General features: G+C 34.1%; 1 protein-coding gene, 1 long non-coding RNA gene and 2 pseudogenes across 2 annotated transcripts; 2 read left to right on the top strand and 2 right to left on the bottom strand.

Annotated features, from left to right (window-relative positions):
• The first annotated feature begins 5,528 nt into the window (after positions 1 to 5,528).
• Positions 5,529 to 6,152, top strand: LOC120199982. Its single transcript, XR_005523502.1, has 3 exons — positions 5,529 to 5,588; positions 5,818 to 5,883; positions 5,982 to 6,152. It is a non-coding gene; the product is annotated as an uncharacterized LOC120199982 (long non-coding RNA).
• On the top strand, positions 6,151 to 8,524 carry LOC120199960 (R3H and coiled-coil domain-containing protein 1-like). The gene is made up of 4 exons (XM_039200916.1): positions 6,151 to 6,280; positions 6,742 to 6,927; positions 7,634 to 7,723; positions 8,151 to 8,524. Exons 1-4 carry the CDS (start codon positions 6,151 to 6,153, stop codon positions 8,336 to 8,338), a joined length of 594 nt encoding a protein of 197 aa, XP_039056847.1. The 3' UTR covers positions 8,339 to 8,524.
• A 120-nt stretch (positions 8,525 to 8,644) lies between these two features.
• Positions 8,645 to 11,439, bottom strand: LOC120199961 (annotated as a pseudogene).
• A 675-nt stretch (positions 11,440 to 12,114) lies between these two features.
• LOC120199962 lies at positions 12,115 to 14,918 on the bottom strand (annotated as a pseudogene).
• Between the last annotated feature and the right edge of the window lie 2,850 nt (positions 14,919 to 17,768).

A 17,768-nucleotide genomic window follows, 5' to 3' on the forward strand; every position in this document is an offset into this window, starting at 1 on the left:
TTCATTAAAACAAAACTTAAACATCCATGCGAACTCCCACAAATAGGATTAGTTCATGGTGGGGTTTGAAATCAACAAGCACAAAGCAAGATTCATTCGTTCCTTACAACCCAATCAACAAAATATGAAAACAAGTACTAAGGGGAGGAGAAAAAGCCTTCGACGTGCACTGCCTAATGCTTCCCTCTTCCACCATGAGCTGCTCTTAGCGGACTGGCTCCTCTCGGATGCTTAGAACGCCGCTCCCTTTAGCTTGTCAAGGAGAAATGCCACGGCAAGTGGGATGACGGAGAAAGATGAGACTTTCTCTCTCTAACTTTTTAAGATCAAATGTAACTGTAACTAAAGTCTCACTCAATATGGCTTCCTCCTCTATTTATAGGGGAAAAGAAATCCTAAGGTTTGGTGTTAACCATCCTAGGAAACCCCAAAACCATGGTTGAGTTGCTTAGGAGTCGAGCAGACTGGCATAATCCCGCTACAGGCGCCTAGGACCGACAGGATCTGCAGGGTCAGACTAGGCAACGTCATCAACAGAACCGGTGGTTGAAGCGCCATGCTGCGGGGGTACTCGGGCAGAGCATGCGTAAAATCCGGGACGCTGGCTAGAAAATATCTTCTCTCCTTGTACGCTCCTGAAATGCCATTTGAACTTGGCATTTTATTTTAGCTCAGCAATATCCTTATGCCACAGCATTTTAAATCCTCTTTTCCTTGCTTTCAACACCCTGCATCATCAGACAGTACCTTTCCCATAAAGCATCACCGCTGTAAAAATAAAATGCCACGGCAAACTGAAATCCACCACATGCAACTATATGCTCCTAAATGCATCTAAATGGTTCTAATGGTCTTTTAGACATTCAATAACTTAAGTAAAAAGGTACAAAATGTGACCTTTATGGAGTTATCAGTACTCATCATGATTTAGCTCATGTTGTTAGTCAGTTTGTAAGTACATGTCTAAACTGGTAAACAACATGGAAGAAATCAAGTGGATCTTTAGGTACTTAAAGGGTACTATGGGACATGGAATTATTTTGGTAGTCAGCGGGATAATCCTTTGGTTGTAGGATATGTGCACTCAGACTATACCGGTGACTTGGATAATAGAGATCTACGACAGGGTATATCTTTAAAGGTGGTGTCTCTAATGGCTTATGAAGAGCCCGAGGTATCTTTAACTCAAATGAATTTAATTCATATACATTTGAGTTTTATAAGATGCTTTTAATAGGTTATATTCGGAGTTTGAGACCATGAACTCCAAATATAAGAAAATGATTTCAAAATTTAAAATTGAAAACGATTTTCTTTGAAAACAAAATAGAATTTGAAAGCCAAAATGAAATTTTGAAAAAGGATTTAGAGCTTTCAAAAATAAAAATGATAGTTTTGAAAAACAAAATTTTGATTTAAAAGTTAAGCTTGAATGCTTAACAAAAGAAAATAAATCATTTTAAATAATTCATTTAGTTCAATAATGACAATATGCTCACATTGTCATTATCATGGTCATTGGAACATACTTGTCCTTTGAAGAAAGGAAAACGTTTTAAATTAGGCAAGTATGGATTCCGAAGGAACAAGGGGCATTGAAACTAACGTCCAAGGATCCAAAGCAATTTTGATACCAAAATCTACTTAAATGTCTCTTGTAGGTGTGTGGGAGCAATGGTGATGAGAGTGATGATATTCAAGATGCTCTAGCCACACATGAAAAAGGAATGGGTAACCTCTAATCTTAATGCTTTTAATTTTGGTTATTGGTTGCTCATTTGATTTTTAGCATGCATGAGTTTTGTTTTTAAATGATTATGCATCATGTTTTAATCTCATGTATGTTGAAAGATGATTATGATGAACATTCTAAAGTTATATTAATTTTTAAGAATTTTAGTTCATCATAATAAATTTTGGTCAAAATTAGTTTTAATGCTATCTCTCTAACAATTGATATCAAATTTCAAATACTTTGATTTTACAAATTTAAAATTTTTGACTAAATTTGAATGTTTAGCATGTGGTTTAAATGAAATGATATCTCTCTAACAATTGATATCAAAATTTTCAAATGCATAACATTTTTGGAAAACTTTATGCATATGATCTTAAATTCAACAATTGGTAATGCATAAAGTATTTTAGTCTTGGATATATTGAATTCATGTGCTACTAACATGTTGTTATTCTTTGTTGAAATTCAATTTTGTTTAAGTGTGTCTTGTCTTAAAGCTAATTTTATTTGGAATGCATTTATTGAAGGGGAGCTTTGATTTTTCAAATGATTTTTAAAATGTCAAATTTATTACTTACTCTCCAAAGTTATTTTGAACTTCAAGATTAGAGTCTTTTGATTTAACAAAAAGGGGAGAAGTGTAAGGTGTTAAAGGGGAGAAGTGTTAAAGTAAGGGGAGTAATTTCAAACTTGATTTCAAATCTTAAAATTACTCAAATGTTTTGTTATATCAAAAAGGGGGAGATTGTTGAAAACATTTTGATGTTTCGATATAACAAATTAAGTTAAATGAATTTTAAGATTTTACAAAATTTCTAAGTATATTCGATGTAATTATTTGAATATCAAATATTACTCCAAGTCTTTCAAAGTTCATTTTAATCCTTACTAAAGTGTAAAATTGTGTTTTATACTTAAACTATTTTAAAACAATTTTACAAAGTATTTCGAGCCTTAATCGAGCCAAAAATATTTTCTTTTTAAAGGGTTTCAAGAAAAATCATATTGTCCAGGGGTACAGATTCCCCCCAGGGGGAACAGATTCCCCCCAGGGGGTATCGATTCCCCGGGAACAGATTCCCCCCAGGGGTATCGATTCCCCGGGTACAGATTCCCCCTGCATGGTTTGGCTCCGAGAAATAACTGTTTACTCGGAGAGAACCGATTCCCCCTTGAGGGTACCAATTCCTTCACTTTTCATCAGCCCAACGGTCATAATATTTGAATATTATGAAGGGGTATCGATTCCCTATGAAGGGGTACCGATTCCCCCCATTCTTGACAGCCTATTTTTACAGAAAAATCATTCCCAAACGGCTCCAAAACATCCCCAACGGCTAGATATGACTTCAAACACATTCCAAGCTATAAATACAAGCTAAGGACACTTGAATAAGTAAGAGAACAACTATCCAAGCAATCAAACACAAGAGAAGAACTTTTCATTCTTATTTCATCTTTCTCTTGTATATATTTTGTTCTTGTGAGCTCAATCTTGTAAACACCTACCTTAGAGAGGTTTTCTTGTTTACATTTCTTATCCTTTTGTAAAGGGGAAAGGTTCTAGCTAATATCGTGTAAAAGCTAGGGAAAGGTTCTAGTTTAGCCCGGAAAAACTAGGGAGTTTGTAAGGTTACTCTTTATCCTCAAAAAAAAGAACATATTAGTGAATTTGTTGGAAAATCCTTGGTGAGGAGCTAAGGTAGTGGACGTAGATTTTGATTGAGAAAGTCGAACCACTATAAATCGCTGTGCAATTCTCTATCTTTCAATCTCCTTACTCCTAAACCAAAACCGTTCCGACCCTCTTTGCAAACCGTTCCGGTTGTCGATTCGAGCTTCCAAAATCCAACAAGTTTGTGAGATACAAGAAATCTATATATTATGCCCTTTATGATCTCTACTTTTATAATGAATTATTTGTTTTTCTTATCAATAGAGGTAGATAAGACCACACCATGTCAAAAAGCTCGTCTTACATTATCTTAATTTTATCTTATCTTATTTTGATTTCTCTTCTCCTTACAAATTTCTAAAAAGAATCATGAGTTATGATTTGAGTGGTAGAGTTTCAAAGTAGTTTGTTGGTGTGGATTTTGTTAGCGATGTTGAAGTTTATTACATACGAATTTAACGTGGTTAAATATCTAAAATTTTTAAATTCGTATATATTTTAGATATTTTCTTTATATTTTTGCCCCTCTAAAATTTTATAAGCTTGCCACTCCTAACATAAAATCCTGCATCCGTCCCTGCTTGATGGTGGTGTTTTAATGGATATTTGACTTACACAAATTTAAGTTGATAAGACTTGAATGCTAATTTTTTGATGAAATTTGTTTTAGGGAGAATGTTGCATGTTAACTAAAATTCTAATTCTTAATTAAGTTGAATTTTATTGTAATTCTAGTGGTTAAAGATTAATAGGTGAATAAGTTTATATGGATAAAAATAAGGATAAGCTACACGTTTAGTAGCTAAATTATTATTTTTGTTTCGTTTTGGTACCTAATTTTTTTTCTTTCAAAACCATATCTAATGTTTAGTTTATATTTCATTTTGGTACCTCGCCGTTAAATATTTAACGGTGATGTTGGTGTGTCATTATAAGGTAATGTATGTGTCATAATTGAAAATATTTTTAAAGAAATGAATGCTATCAATTCTATTAAGTTTTTAACGACTGATACAAAATTCAAGCATAAACTAAACATTAGATATGATTTTGAAAAAGAAATTTGAGTACCAAAACAGAACAAAAGTAATAATTTATTAACTAAACGTGTAGTTTACCCAAAAAACTTGAAGTAAGAATTCTAGGCGACTAAGTTTGTTTTCTCTATAAATATAGAGTATGTATTCACCTTTATAATTATGAGAGAGAATTATTTTGAAGAGATGTAATTATTTTTGTGATATTTGCAACTATTAGAGTTTATGATATATAAATTATTTCGCTTTTTTAGACACATAAAATTTTTGAGATTATATGTATTTATATTATTCATGATATTTTTTATTTATAGTGGATTATTTGATTATCTAATAGAAATAAAACTTAATAGACCATGTTATTAAAACTTGATAGAAATAAATAGTTTTGATTTGACCATGTTAATAAGACTTATGTTATCAAAACTTAATAGAATTATTTATTTATTTTAACACGTAAGATCCAAATTATACATTTAATAACTATAAAGTGTTTAAAAATAGATCAATACATTTTAAATATACTTTGAATTAAATTTAAATTAGTATATAGTATCTTAGTAGATAACTAGACTAACAGTTGATCTAATTAAAATTGGATCGTTTTAAAATTTATATATTAATTTAAAATCTTAGCCATAGATTCATTTAACTCGTAAAAGAAAAAACAAACATTACGAATTTACTTCATTTGTTGTCTCTGCCGGAGCAACCAAACGGAAAAACAGGTGAAGCGAGTTGGAGCGAGAAAGTGGAGGATTTGGTGGCTGCCGGAGACAAGCAGGCCGCCATTACTTTCCTCGAACACCTCATTTCTTAAATCCAAACGACGTCTTCCGACGATCTCCGATTAGCCTCTGCTATTTCCGACTTAGCTTCCCTCTATTCCTCCATCGGTTTCTCCCTTAAATCCGATGAACTTCTTTCACGCGCTTCTCTTCTCAAAGTCCGTACTCACTCTTCAAGGTACTTTCTTTCTTTTTTTCTCTTTACTTTTAATGTAAATGGAAATGATTTCATGGCTAAATTTCCTGCCTTTCTTTGAACTTCAGTGCGGGAATGAAAAACAAGGACTTGAAGGATTCTTTAACGTCACCTAATGTTTCTTTGGCTGCAAATGGCAATCCTTTGACTCACGGTGCAACTCAATTTACTTACTCTTAGCTAAACCTTCGCTTGATTCCTTTTTTTGTTTCTGAATGCACATATAGTATTTCGGTGCTTAGATACGATAAAAAGTTTGCTTCTCTTGTGGAATGGTGTGATGGGGACAACCTAATATCTTGGGGTTTGGGGGGATTTTATTGCATTTATCTCTTATGAACTATGTGTAACTGATTTTTTTTCCTTTTAATGGTTGGCTAAAGCGAATCTTGGAAAGTTGCCGGCATTTCCCGATGATTGTTTGCCACCTAACTCATCTGCAGATGATGGTATGTTTTATTTTAGTAGTTTTGCTCCTCGGAATGAGTTTTTTTTTGGTTCCCTGAAAAGGATGACCTGCTATGTAATTGCAATTCTAATTGTACAGATTGAGAAGCCATTGCGGATCGCGAAGCAAATGAGATACTTTCTTCAGAATGTTTGCCTGGAGTATCAAAACTTTCTTTGGAGGATAGTAAAGCCGAAGCCCCTAAGAGACGCGGAAGGGGGACATTTTCTTATAAAAGAAGTGATTTGTACAGTGATCACTCTCTGACATGTCTGCTCCTGAAGATACTGAGAATGAGGATCTGGGGAAACACCCTGAAACAAAACGGTGGAACGTAAGCCTTTGTCTCAAAATTCCATATTTTGTTTCCACAAATGTTCTATATTTGTACAAGATAGGTAGCCAAGTCTTTTCTTAATGAACCTGAAACTATGTTTATTTGCTTCTTTCCGGGCCTTGACCTATTGAGACATAGGATTCCTTTCAAACTGAAATATTATACACTGTGTTTTGACTACAGACTTTCTTCAATCTTGTCATCTCTTTCAATGATTTCAAGTTATTTATGGTCTTTCCTTCTTCTTTTTCCCTGGTCAAATATATCTTTATAAAAAGTCGAATGAAAGTTTCTGTATATGGTTTGTAACTTTGTGTTATCTTTTTCTTTTTTTGTTCTTATTTATTTTACTTCATTGTAGTAAGATAAATTCAAGTCACAATATGGGGAAAGGAATAAGTTATTTTCATGGATTTGAATATGTTCCTGTTAAACCTCTAAAACCAAGGCTGATTGTAGTTTGACAGTCAATTCTCATGTTAACTTTTCTGTATTGTCTTTGTAGATCATACTAATCATTAGGGTTGGAAATTCTTTTGAATGCAGCTAAATATGGCACACATCATGTTCTTGTTTTGGCCGACTTTTCACCAAGTACTAGGACACAAGACCTAGAGAAGCTTTTTGAGAACTTCAGAGATCGAGGAGTTTCCATTCGCTGGGTCAATGATACAACTGCCCTTGCAGTATTTCGAACACCTTCTATTGGTAATAGTTACTAACTTCGTCGTTGATGTTCTGTGAAATAGATTTCTAAAGTTAGTTTGAGGTAGGTGATATCTTTTTAAAAATGTTTCCACTAGTTTAGAGAACCGGAACTGGTATCATCATGGTTGTAGCTCTTTAATGTGCATCGTTCAAACTTGGGGCTGGATACAAGCATTATTCCCCTTGATTAAATACTTGTCCAAGAACATGATGCAATTATGGAAAAGATATCTCCACCCATACCGTTTGGTTGGAATGGTGAACAAACTTTGTATGTTTCACCTTTCTTGAGTGACCATCTATCCTTCAAATTTAGTTGTGTAAATTAGTTGATGAAACATGAACTCTTCAGCCTAATTTTTATGTGCTTTCATCTCAAAGTCAATAAGAGATCAGAATGCAAACATTTTATGTGCCACATATGTCCATGGGAATCGTTCAAGTAGAAACAAACATAGGACTTGTAAAGAAATCAACTTGAATTGCATCTAGTGTTGTCTATATGGACTATAGTGACAATATCAGACCTTGAATCAGCATCACTTCTATGGAATGTTTTTATTTTTCATTTCGAACCACTTGAACAATCTTAGCATAGCTCTTAAGAAAGGGTAAAACATGTTTGTGTTGTCCTATCTACAATCAGCTTGCAAAGTTCTGCAACAATAGTTTTTATTTGGCTAACTATCTCAAAATTTGATGCCAGCCCTTGAAGCCCTCAACTATGTTTGCTGTCCATTTACTGTACGCATACTTGATAAGGATGATGCACTCTTGGGCTCAATTTCGGCTAGAGGTATTTTAAATAGGCTTACTTTCATTTAGTTGGACAATAACAGCTGCGTTCCAATTTTAAATGCTCCATGTGCATTTCTTCTTCAGTTTGGCTATTGGTTCCTTGCATTTTTATTTCTTTATTTATTTATATTTGGTATTGTAGGTCTTGCTTTGTTTTGTTTTGTTTATGCATTTCATTTGCATTCCATGCCTAGTAGATAGTATATTCTTCATTTTATAAAATGATGCAACTTCTCTGTTCAAAGTGTTTCAGTTAGCTTCTCAAGTAACAAACATCAAAAAATAAAAGGAGAGAAAAAAATGATGTTATTGCATTTTGGGCTTATGTTTGCATAATTTAGAGTTGTAAGATTTATCTAATGAAGGAATATGAAAGCCAGAAAAAAATTTGATATCGGTGAATACATGTTCTGTTCATTTCCCAGATTTGGAGCCGCCTCGGCAAAGATCACAAACATCAGCAAGAACTGCCCAGAGGATGATTGCTCAGGCAATAGGGTCGAAATTTACATCCACCTTTGGGTCTAGAGAACTGAGAAACCAGGAAGAAGCCAGGAGGAACCGAATAACTACAAGGCAAAAGTTGAGAGATGATGCCTGGGGCGATGATTGAATTGAATATAGGGTTCTTATGTTAATCAATACATTGTTAACCATCCAAAGGGAAAAAGGAAAAGCAAAAATGGAGCTTAAATACTTGTTTGCTTGTACTCAACAGGTTCTGCAACACAACTAGGGATAGCTTAATAACCAGTTTCATATTTTCTTTGAAGATTAACGTTGATTGCATGATCGTCTTCACCTATGACACATTTCTGGAAAAATGTAACTTTGATATCAAACCGGGTTTATAATGCTACTTTAACACCTTCAAAATGTTCAACTTTCACGATAAAACATGTTATTCATTACAAGTTGCTGCCAGATTATCATCATATCCATGATGTCTCTTGGCAATTATTTGAAACAAATGAAAAGCATCCATGCAGCATGCTGTCATTCACAGTTCTAGAGGAGTACTTACGGTCAAAGACTGCTCTGTCATGAACATCAGCTAATTAAGGATTTGACATATCCACATTGATTCAACTTCATGATCATGACCATGATCATCATCAATGATTCTAATGAGTGAGATATATGGTGAAGTGGGGATGTTGTCATTTACTTTTCCGCATATACTCTCTACCAGGCCATTTGAAACCTCAAACAAGCGGACCTCTTTCAAATGGGTTAGATGCTCCCAACCATATGGCAATCTCCTCAGCTCTCTGCACCTCAAGACTTGTAGTTCTTCGAGATTTGGCATCGCTCCTCTCTCCACCAGAATCTCATTCAACTGAGGGCACCCCATTATTTCTAAAATCTTAAGCTTTGGGAATCCTTCAATAAACCATAAGCGCTCTCCTAGAAATGCATTACTTAAAAGACTGAGATGCAACAAATTAGGCAATGCTTGGATGTGAGGAAGTGCATCCTCCCACAATTCTGACCACTGTAGGTTCAAGTATTTGAGGTTGTATAGGGTGTTAAACCATCGCGGCACCGTTCTCAATTTCCCGATTAGAAGAAGCTTCTCAAGATGCCTAGGAGCCGACGAAAGAGCATCTAGCTTTAGTGTAGCCTGAGGTCGAGCAGTTAATGATAAGTGGTGAAGGTGTTCCATTCTTTCACTGAGATGCATAGGGGTATTTCATCAGCTTCTGTTATTCCATCAAGTCCAAGCCTTCTCAATTGTGTCATTTCTTTGAGCTTAATCAAGAAGGCATCCACTCCTTTAACATATAAAACTTGCAAACTCTTTATCGTACAAATGTTTAGTGGTACACATATGCCCTCTATAGTTGGAAGAGTAAATCTGTATCACTTACTACCAAATAGGAAGCTCTTAGATGCCGCAAATTCTGCAACATCATGATTTCATCTGGGAGCTTCTGAATTTTGACGAAGTTCAGGAGTAATGTCAGCAAGTTAGAAAGTCTACCGATCGATTTTCGGAAGCTCCTTCACTTGAGTTCTTGACAAGTTCAGATATCTCAAATTGAATAAATCTCCAAATTCCCTTGGGAGTTCATGGATTGGAGCATTCTCTAAATCTAGTACTCTTAACAACTTCAAACCAGATGGCAGTTCATAGTGCAAAGATTTAGAAATTTCGCCAACAACGAAAACAATTAAGGAACGAAGTTTGACGTACCATTTCCCGGCATTATCTCGCCATCCGTAACTTGAATCGAGTAGCGACGACTTCCTTTTTCTTCTTTCCTCTCTTCCCATCAGATACAGCAACGAATTTTCTTCTTTCGATATTGAAAGTGCGAAATCTCGTATGAGATCATGCATTTTAAATGCCTTGGGCCTTCCAAAATAGTTTCTCCATGCGACTTGAAGCAAATTTCGTCTAATGAGATCCATTAGGTAGCTCTCAGCAATAACTTCCGGTGGTGTATCATTAGCCTTCTCCAGAAAGCCTTCTGCCATCCACAGTCTAATGATTCTTTTTCGTCCTATGTCGTAATCTTCAGGGAAAATACAGCAGTACAAGAAGCAATGCTTGAGTTGGAAAGGCAAATCATGATAACTAAGTAGTGAGATAGTTCTCACCAATTCAAGTGAAGGGTTGTTGCCGAGCTCCCAATTCAAATTATCGTGAACTCTCTTCCATTCTGCTAACGACTTCTTCGAAGACATCAAACCGCCGAGCGCAGCAATAGCTAACGAAGGCCTTGGCATTTTTCAACTAGATTTCTTGCCAAGGAATCAAGATACGACGGACATCCTCCTAGCTCGTTTGGAAAAGCTTTCACACAAAACAGTTTCCAGGCCTCATCGATTCGTAGGGGTTGAATTCGGTGGATGTAGCTTACAATTCCGGATTGGAAAGGAGCTACATCTTCTTTACGAGTAGTAATCATGATCCTGCTTCCACGCATACCTTCCGGAAGGGCTATATTGATCGTGCCAGAATCGAATGCTCCACACATCATCTAAAACAATAAGGACCTTCTTGACTGCAAGAATTGCAACTCTTCTATTGCATATTGTTGGGAGACAGTGATCCAGTGCAGAAATCAAAATGTTGCTTAACATTTTGTTTGTTGAAAGTGTTGGCAACAAGAGTGGTCTTTCCCGAACCACCCATGCCAACCACCGAGACGACGGTCCGTTTCGGTTCTTCATTCATTAGCCATCCCAACAATTCATGCTGTGCTTTTCTGATCCCCACGAGATCGTCGTCTTTAAAGTAAAGCGACGCCTCGCTCAACCTGTTCTTCCAATTAGGATCATGGTGAGAAGAAGCATCAACCCTTTCTTCAAGCTGTTGAACTCCAAATTGGTTGGCTTTCTCTGTGATCTTTTCATCCTCGTATGATATCTTTCAACTTGGTTGCTACTTTATGCCTCACCAGCAAAACCTTGGGGAAATGAAGGGTTCGATGGAGGAAGCTACATTGTCTTTGCCGATTCAAGTGATAAATGTATTCATCGATGGCGTCTTCAACTTGGTATGCAAGGTCCCGGATACTTCCGACCCAAGCCTTTTGTGTTTCACTATTTTCACCAGCTCTATCAGCATCCACAAGAAAGGATGTGATGGTTTGAAACAGAGCTTCATCTCTTGGATTTCATTAGAAATGCCAGCTAAAGAAGAAGCTTCGTTTTCTAGGTTGAGATGAGTTGGCCAAGAAAAGGATCTAAACTGTTTGAAGCCATTGCAGCTCCTCAATGTGAAGTGTGAACAATAGCTAAACAGAACCTAATCAACATATCTATTAACAAGCTAACATGGTGGTGGAAAACAGAGAAAATAAAGCAGAGAGAGATTCATACTTTGCAAACAGAAAGATGAGCAAGATTTGTTGATGAATGAGCTGCTTTGCTAATTGCACTTGCCACTAGAGACAACGTTTCCAGGTCAACACGTACAAGAAAACGATTTAAGAAAACGCGTTAAGTTAAAATAATCAACAGGTTGTTTTTCTTATTTTATTTTAAACAAAAACAATCGTTGACTGAAGCTTTAAATTTGTGGGCAATGGACCTGAATCGTGGAAAAATCACTTTATCGTTAACATAACCATTAATATTTTAACGGGAACTTAACTAGTATAAATATAATTTCATAATTACCAGATTTATTTTAGTTAATTTTAATATTAATAATTACTCATAAAATTGGATATTCTTTAGTTGCTAATACTCCACGATAAGTATCACATAATCATTAAGCTACAAAGCGTACAATAATTGGATTAACTGGCTTAAAATGCCATCTAGTATGTAATTTAACAAAAATAGCACATATGTAGCAGATATGGATTCTAGATCATATTCCCTGCAATCAGTGTATTCATGGCTCTCGAGCGAGAAAATGAAGCCGAACCAGAATTAATGGCTACACAATGTCATCAGGTATCTTTCTGGACAGGTTCTCATCCCAGAACCCCAACATTTAAGGACACCGTCCCTGTGGATGGATCTGGCTTGATCACAAATTGAACATCTAGAAAATCCTTGATTTGCCTTAGCGTTTCAATTCCATATGGTGACAATTTTCCCACACGAACCTTTGAAACATCTTTCGGACAAAGTGCACAAAGAAGGAATAACAAACCCTACAAACCAAACAATGGGTTATGCTGTTAAGTAACCACATACACTAACCCAAAACGAAATATTACAAGTAGCTTATGAAGTTTCATCTTATTCTGAAGAAGAAAAAAACATTCTTATCAAGATAAATCTTATGTTCAAATGGAACTTGATAAGATGCCACATGGTAAAGCTTAGATGTCAAACCCTGGGTAAAAACCAGTTCTTTTGTATGACAAGTCTACTAAGTTAAAAAAGATGATTAAATATGGAATAACTTCCATTTTCTTGGCCAGTTAAGATATTTCGATTTCCTAAAAGGAAAAAAATATGGAAAATAGAAAGGAAAACAAGGATCAATAAAAGCAGAACAGCCAGAACTAAACCAATATAATCAGTATGAAGACAAGGCCAATTGGCCATATTGTTATAAAGATTTTAACAGGAGTCCATTTCCATGTTTACAACTTAAATCTTTTAAATCTCTAGTGGAAGATAAACACAACAGGACAAAATAAAGGAATGATATGCAAAAAAAAATATTTACTAAACTTGTATGTATCCAAATCAGCAGATTAGCAGAGGTAGAAAGCTTTTGATTAATGCAAACACTGCCCATCTTCTTTGATTCATGCTAAACATGAAGACTTCATTTTAACCCCCCCCCCAACACACACAAAAAAAAAAGGAGTTTTAGATGAGCATAATATTCTAAACAAAAAAAATCACATTTTATGTAAAAATTATCCTAGTCACTGCTCATACATACAAACAATACTGTATACATGATAAGCAATAAATTTAAAATTTAAGCTATTAGTTCAATGTTAATGAAGAATGAAGACAGAGTGATATCACGAACATAAAATGGCATTAGAATAATGAAACTGGACGGTGGCAGGTTAATGGAACAGAAACTTTGAAATACAAACCTGGTGAGTTGAATCCACCACTCCACCTTTCTCAATCTCTTCAAGAAGCACAGAAGCAATTTCTCACCAACATCAGCTGCAGGTATCAGCTCTTTCTTGTCCTCACTTTCAATATCTTCTGCTTCTCCCCCATAAGAAATTGTAATATCAGCAGAGATGCAGCAACCAGAAGTAGTTTCAGCAACTAGTGAAATTCCATCCGGTGAGCTGTGTATTAAGGGAAAAAATTTTGAAATTTCCTGGTTACGATAAAAAAGGAAAAAAAATAAATTTCAAAATATAGATAGTGACCGTACTTTCCAGATCCGGCCTCTAAGCGCTTTCTATAATCACTAGCGATATAAACATCAGGAAGCAAACGATTAAAAATTCCACGAGCAGCATATATCATCTCATTTCCGAGCTGGGGACTCACTCTGGTAGTGAAAGCTTCCCCTCTGATTCTCTTAACCATTCCTTCATCAGTCCACATGGTTGCCTGTACCAAAAAGTGTGATAAATATCACCCAAAAAAATTGAAGTAACATTAGATTAAAAAACTCACTCTTAGGTGCTGAACATTAGGAATTGTCAAATGAACTTCACCACCACCATGAGGTGAAACCCCACGACTCTTTATTTCCAACTTTAATCCTTCTGAAGGAACCCCAAAATGCTTCAACATGGGAAAGGTAGTGGAACGGAAAGTATCGACAGATGGGTCCTTAGAATCATTTGTAATCCCTGAAAAAAACAACATATGGAATGGCAACCACTTAACTTTTGTATTACAACAAGGAAATCATATGCATTAGCATTATGGTGAAAAGCAATACCAGGTTTGAGAAAGGATAATTAAATACTAGTTTACATGCATTACATAAACGATCCAAACGATCAGTGAAGGTTATCAAAGGTAGTCTAATCATATGAATCAAAATGACCTATGACGCTTTCATACTTCAATATTGAAATAATATACCTTCCGATTGTATGTCATTAAACATTGCACAATAATACTTCAAAACTCAGATGAGTTTTTCCTAGCAAGGGTGACCAAGGAGCATATTAACAGAAAATCAAGGAACCAACGCAAAAAAAAAAAGATTCTAACAAAAAAAGGATTACCTTTGAGGATTATAGCTAGGGGTTTCCTAGCAAATAATCCAAGCAAGATCAAAGGCTCCAAAAAATACCCAATTGCTCTACTCACACCACAATCATGCACCAGATTACTCCCTCCAACTATTATCCCAGGCTTGTACTTCAATTTAGTACCTATCAATCAAATAGCACCAGTAGCTTTTAAATTGTTTATTACTATTTTCAACTGAAAAGCTAATAGCTCAGAGGGGACAAAAAAAGGGGTTACCGGTTTCGTTGATTTCAACGACGCAGTCATCGGTGAGCTTTTCAAAAAGATGGAGGAGGGTAATCTCATGTGGCCGGAGGCCAGGTAAAGTGTCGTCGGCGTGGATGTCTTCAATGAGAATAGGAGTTGATTTCAACGTTGCTAAGAGTAACCTTTGCCTCATGTTTTGACTTCCCTTCAGTTTCTTATACGTTATTTTCCCCATTCAACTTTCCTTCTTCTTCTTGGCGTTGATCTGTAGAGAGGGAGGCGAGAGTTTTGGTTGAAACGGGGGAGATTCTGCCCGGGAAGAAGAGATTGAAGGGTTTTAGGGATTTCACTAAACCCTAAAACTAATAAAGAAAAGATTGGGTTCTAGTTTGTGGGCTGGAGTTCCTAGTGCTTCAAACAAAATATTGACGCAAATATTGTGTCTTTTATTATAAAAATATGTTTTTATTTTAAATATTTAAATTATACTTGTTTTATTTTAGGTATTTATTTTTTCCATCAAATTAGTTGTATAATATTTCATTCTTTAACTTTTTATTAATTCCTCTATTAAAATATTTATCCTCCATTATAAGTTTTTCAAGCTTTAAATTTTTTATTCAATTCGTCATTTTAAGTTGTGTTATACATTAATCATTTATAATTTATTTTAAAAAAAATTATATTTTAATTAATATTTTCAAGAAAACTTATAAATAGATGAGATTAGGTATTAACTATGAATGTAATTTTATTAAAATAATTTGAAATAATAATAAGATAATATTTATTTAATTTTTTTTAGTTGTGGGCATGTACGAGTGAAGGTTTCATTGTATTAATGTAAAACCAAGGTTTAATGTAAAATTAAGTATCCCAATTATAATCAAAGTTAATTTTTGGTGTTTATCGTTAAAAATATGTGCTTAATGTTTTTTCCGTTACACTTTTAGGTGTCTATCATTAAAAAAACTTTAAGTGACATGTGTCACATTTATATTTTTTCTAACATTTTAAGAAAAGAAAAAAATATTATTTAAAAAAATAAATCCCTCCGACCCCTGCCGTCCCTTCCCTCCCATTCGCCCCCTGCTTTTTCTCCCTTTTATCCCCCACCTTCGATGATGAAAAGTCACTATCAACTAAGCTTTGTTCGGAGTATGATGAAGAACTCAATAGTGGCGGCCATGTAACTAGGGGCGGAACATCGGAGCCTTGGCCCCCGCCAATTATTTTTTAAAATATTAATTAATATTAATATATATATATATATATATATATATATATATGAAAATAAATAAATAAAATTTTACCAGGCTCCCCTTAATTTAAAAAAATTGTATTTGTGAAAAATAAAAAATACATAACCCGCTATAATAAATTTCTAGTTCTGCCCCTACATGTAACGCACAAGAGTAGTTGGAATCACCAAAAAATAGTAAAGTAAAATCTTGAATTCCGACGACCCTTCGCGACACTTTTCATGACGATCGACACAGTTTCACGGTAGGTGAGGGACTAGATTTTGGTTGCGACAGCAAGACGATTATGATGGTATCAACGATGACAACAATAGACCGACAATGGTTGATCGGCAGTGGAAGAAACAAATAATATTTTTAAGTTTTTTTAAATAAAAATTTTAAAAAATATATAAACATGTCACATGTCACTTAAGGGGCAAAATTAATAGACGTTACGACGTAGGTACATAAAAGTGTAACGTTAAAAACATTAAATACCCAATTTTAACAAAATATTATTTAAACACTTAAAATTAATTTTAAATATAATTTAATCACTTATTTTTAGATTAAGCCTAAAATACATTAAAAATTTTTACCTACAATCATTGACAACCCAATAAGATCATCATATGCCCAAGAAATTGGCAAGTAGTTGTACAAGTATTCTATTAAAAAAGTATACAATTATTATAATAATAATTAATATATGCGAGAAAAATCAACCCCTCTTAATCTTTCATAGTGTTTTATATTCGATAAATATATAAAAAGAATCTGTCAATTGAGATTATACTTTGACCGCCAATCTTAGTTATAATTGGTCTAAACTTTGTACCTAATTCTTGGTATATTTTGGAGCAAAGTTGTAACCAGTAAGTAAATAAAATAGATTTTAGGTCTTTTGGAGAGAAAAAAACTAATAGGTTAATATAAAACTCGAAAAATAAAATCAAACATTTAAGTGTAAAATTAAAAATAATTTTCTGTGAGAGATACGACTCTTAAAATAAAATAAAAAATGTATCAGGTAGATATAAAACTAGAGAAGATCCCAAATATTTTCAATTAAAATATAAAAAATTCAAAGATTTTATTTTAAAGTTTCATGTTTAAAATTTAATTGATTTAATTTAAAATTATTTAGATACTTGATCTTTATGCATATTAATTTGTAAAAGAATATACATTAAATAGACTTAAAATAATTGATAATGAATCTATTGAATGGTCTTGATGATAAAAGAAGATAATAGTCTCTCTAAATGACCAAATTCGAATAGTTGCATTTGTAAGAGACGTGTATATTATTAATGATTAATTTTATTTTAACAAATATTATCTTAGAGTCACATCGTAATATTAAAAATTTGATAATACAAAATTTGAATTAAGATAAATAATGATTTAATCGCCATGTGAATGATAATTTAGTACATTATACTATATAAACAAATAAATTAGATGATGAGGTTTACCCAAAGCTAAACTTATAGTCGACAGTGTATTTATTGATCGATTTTAGTGGTTAGAAGGAAAATTGTTTTTTTTTTTATATTATGAATTTAAATAATTATATTTGTAGAATGATTATGCATTATTAATAATTAAAAAAATATATAGATATATACTATCTTTTTACTATAAAGAAAAAAAAAACCTTATAGTCGGCTGTTTACAATAACATTGGTGAGCGAAGAGAAGTTTGAATTCCATTCCACGCATGGCTGTCATTGTTGGTTTTGTTTGGTGTTTCATTCCAGTCCAAGTCGCCAGGTCGTGCCCCATGCCAGTCTTCTCTTTTTGTCGGCATATAATAAATTTTGGAAATTGCTAAAAAAATTATTAAACCCCAAAGCCAGAAAATGGAAGAAATTACCTTTGAAATAAACGTTCGTCATGGCCACTTTGTTTTAACCGCGTGGTTAAAGGAGTCAGGCTTGTAGGGGATCC

Source organism: Hibiscus syriacus, unplaced genomic scaffold (genome assembly GCF_006381635.1).
Source record: "Hibiscus syriacus cultivar Baekdansim isolate YM2019G1 unplaced genomic scaffold, ASM638163v2 tig00005856_pilon, whole genome shotgun sequence".
In the NCBI taxonomy this organism is placed as follows: domain Eukaryota; kingdom Viridiplantae; phylum Streptophyta; class Magnoliopsida; order Malvales; family Malvaceae; genus Hibiscus; species Hibiscus syriacus.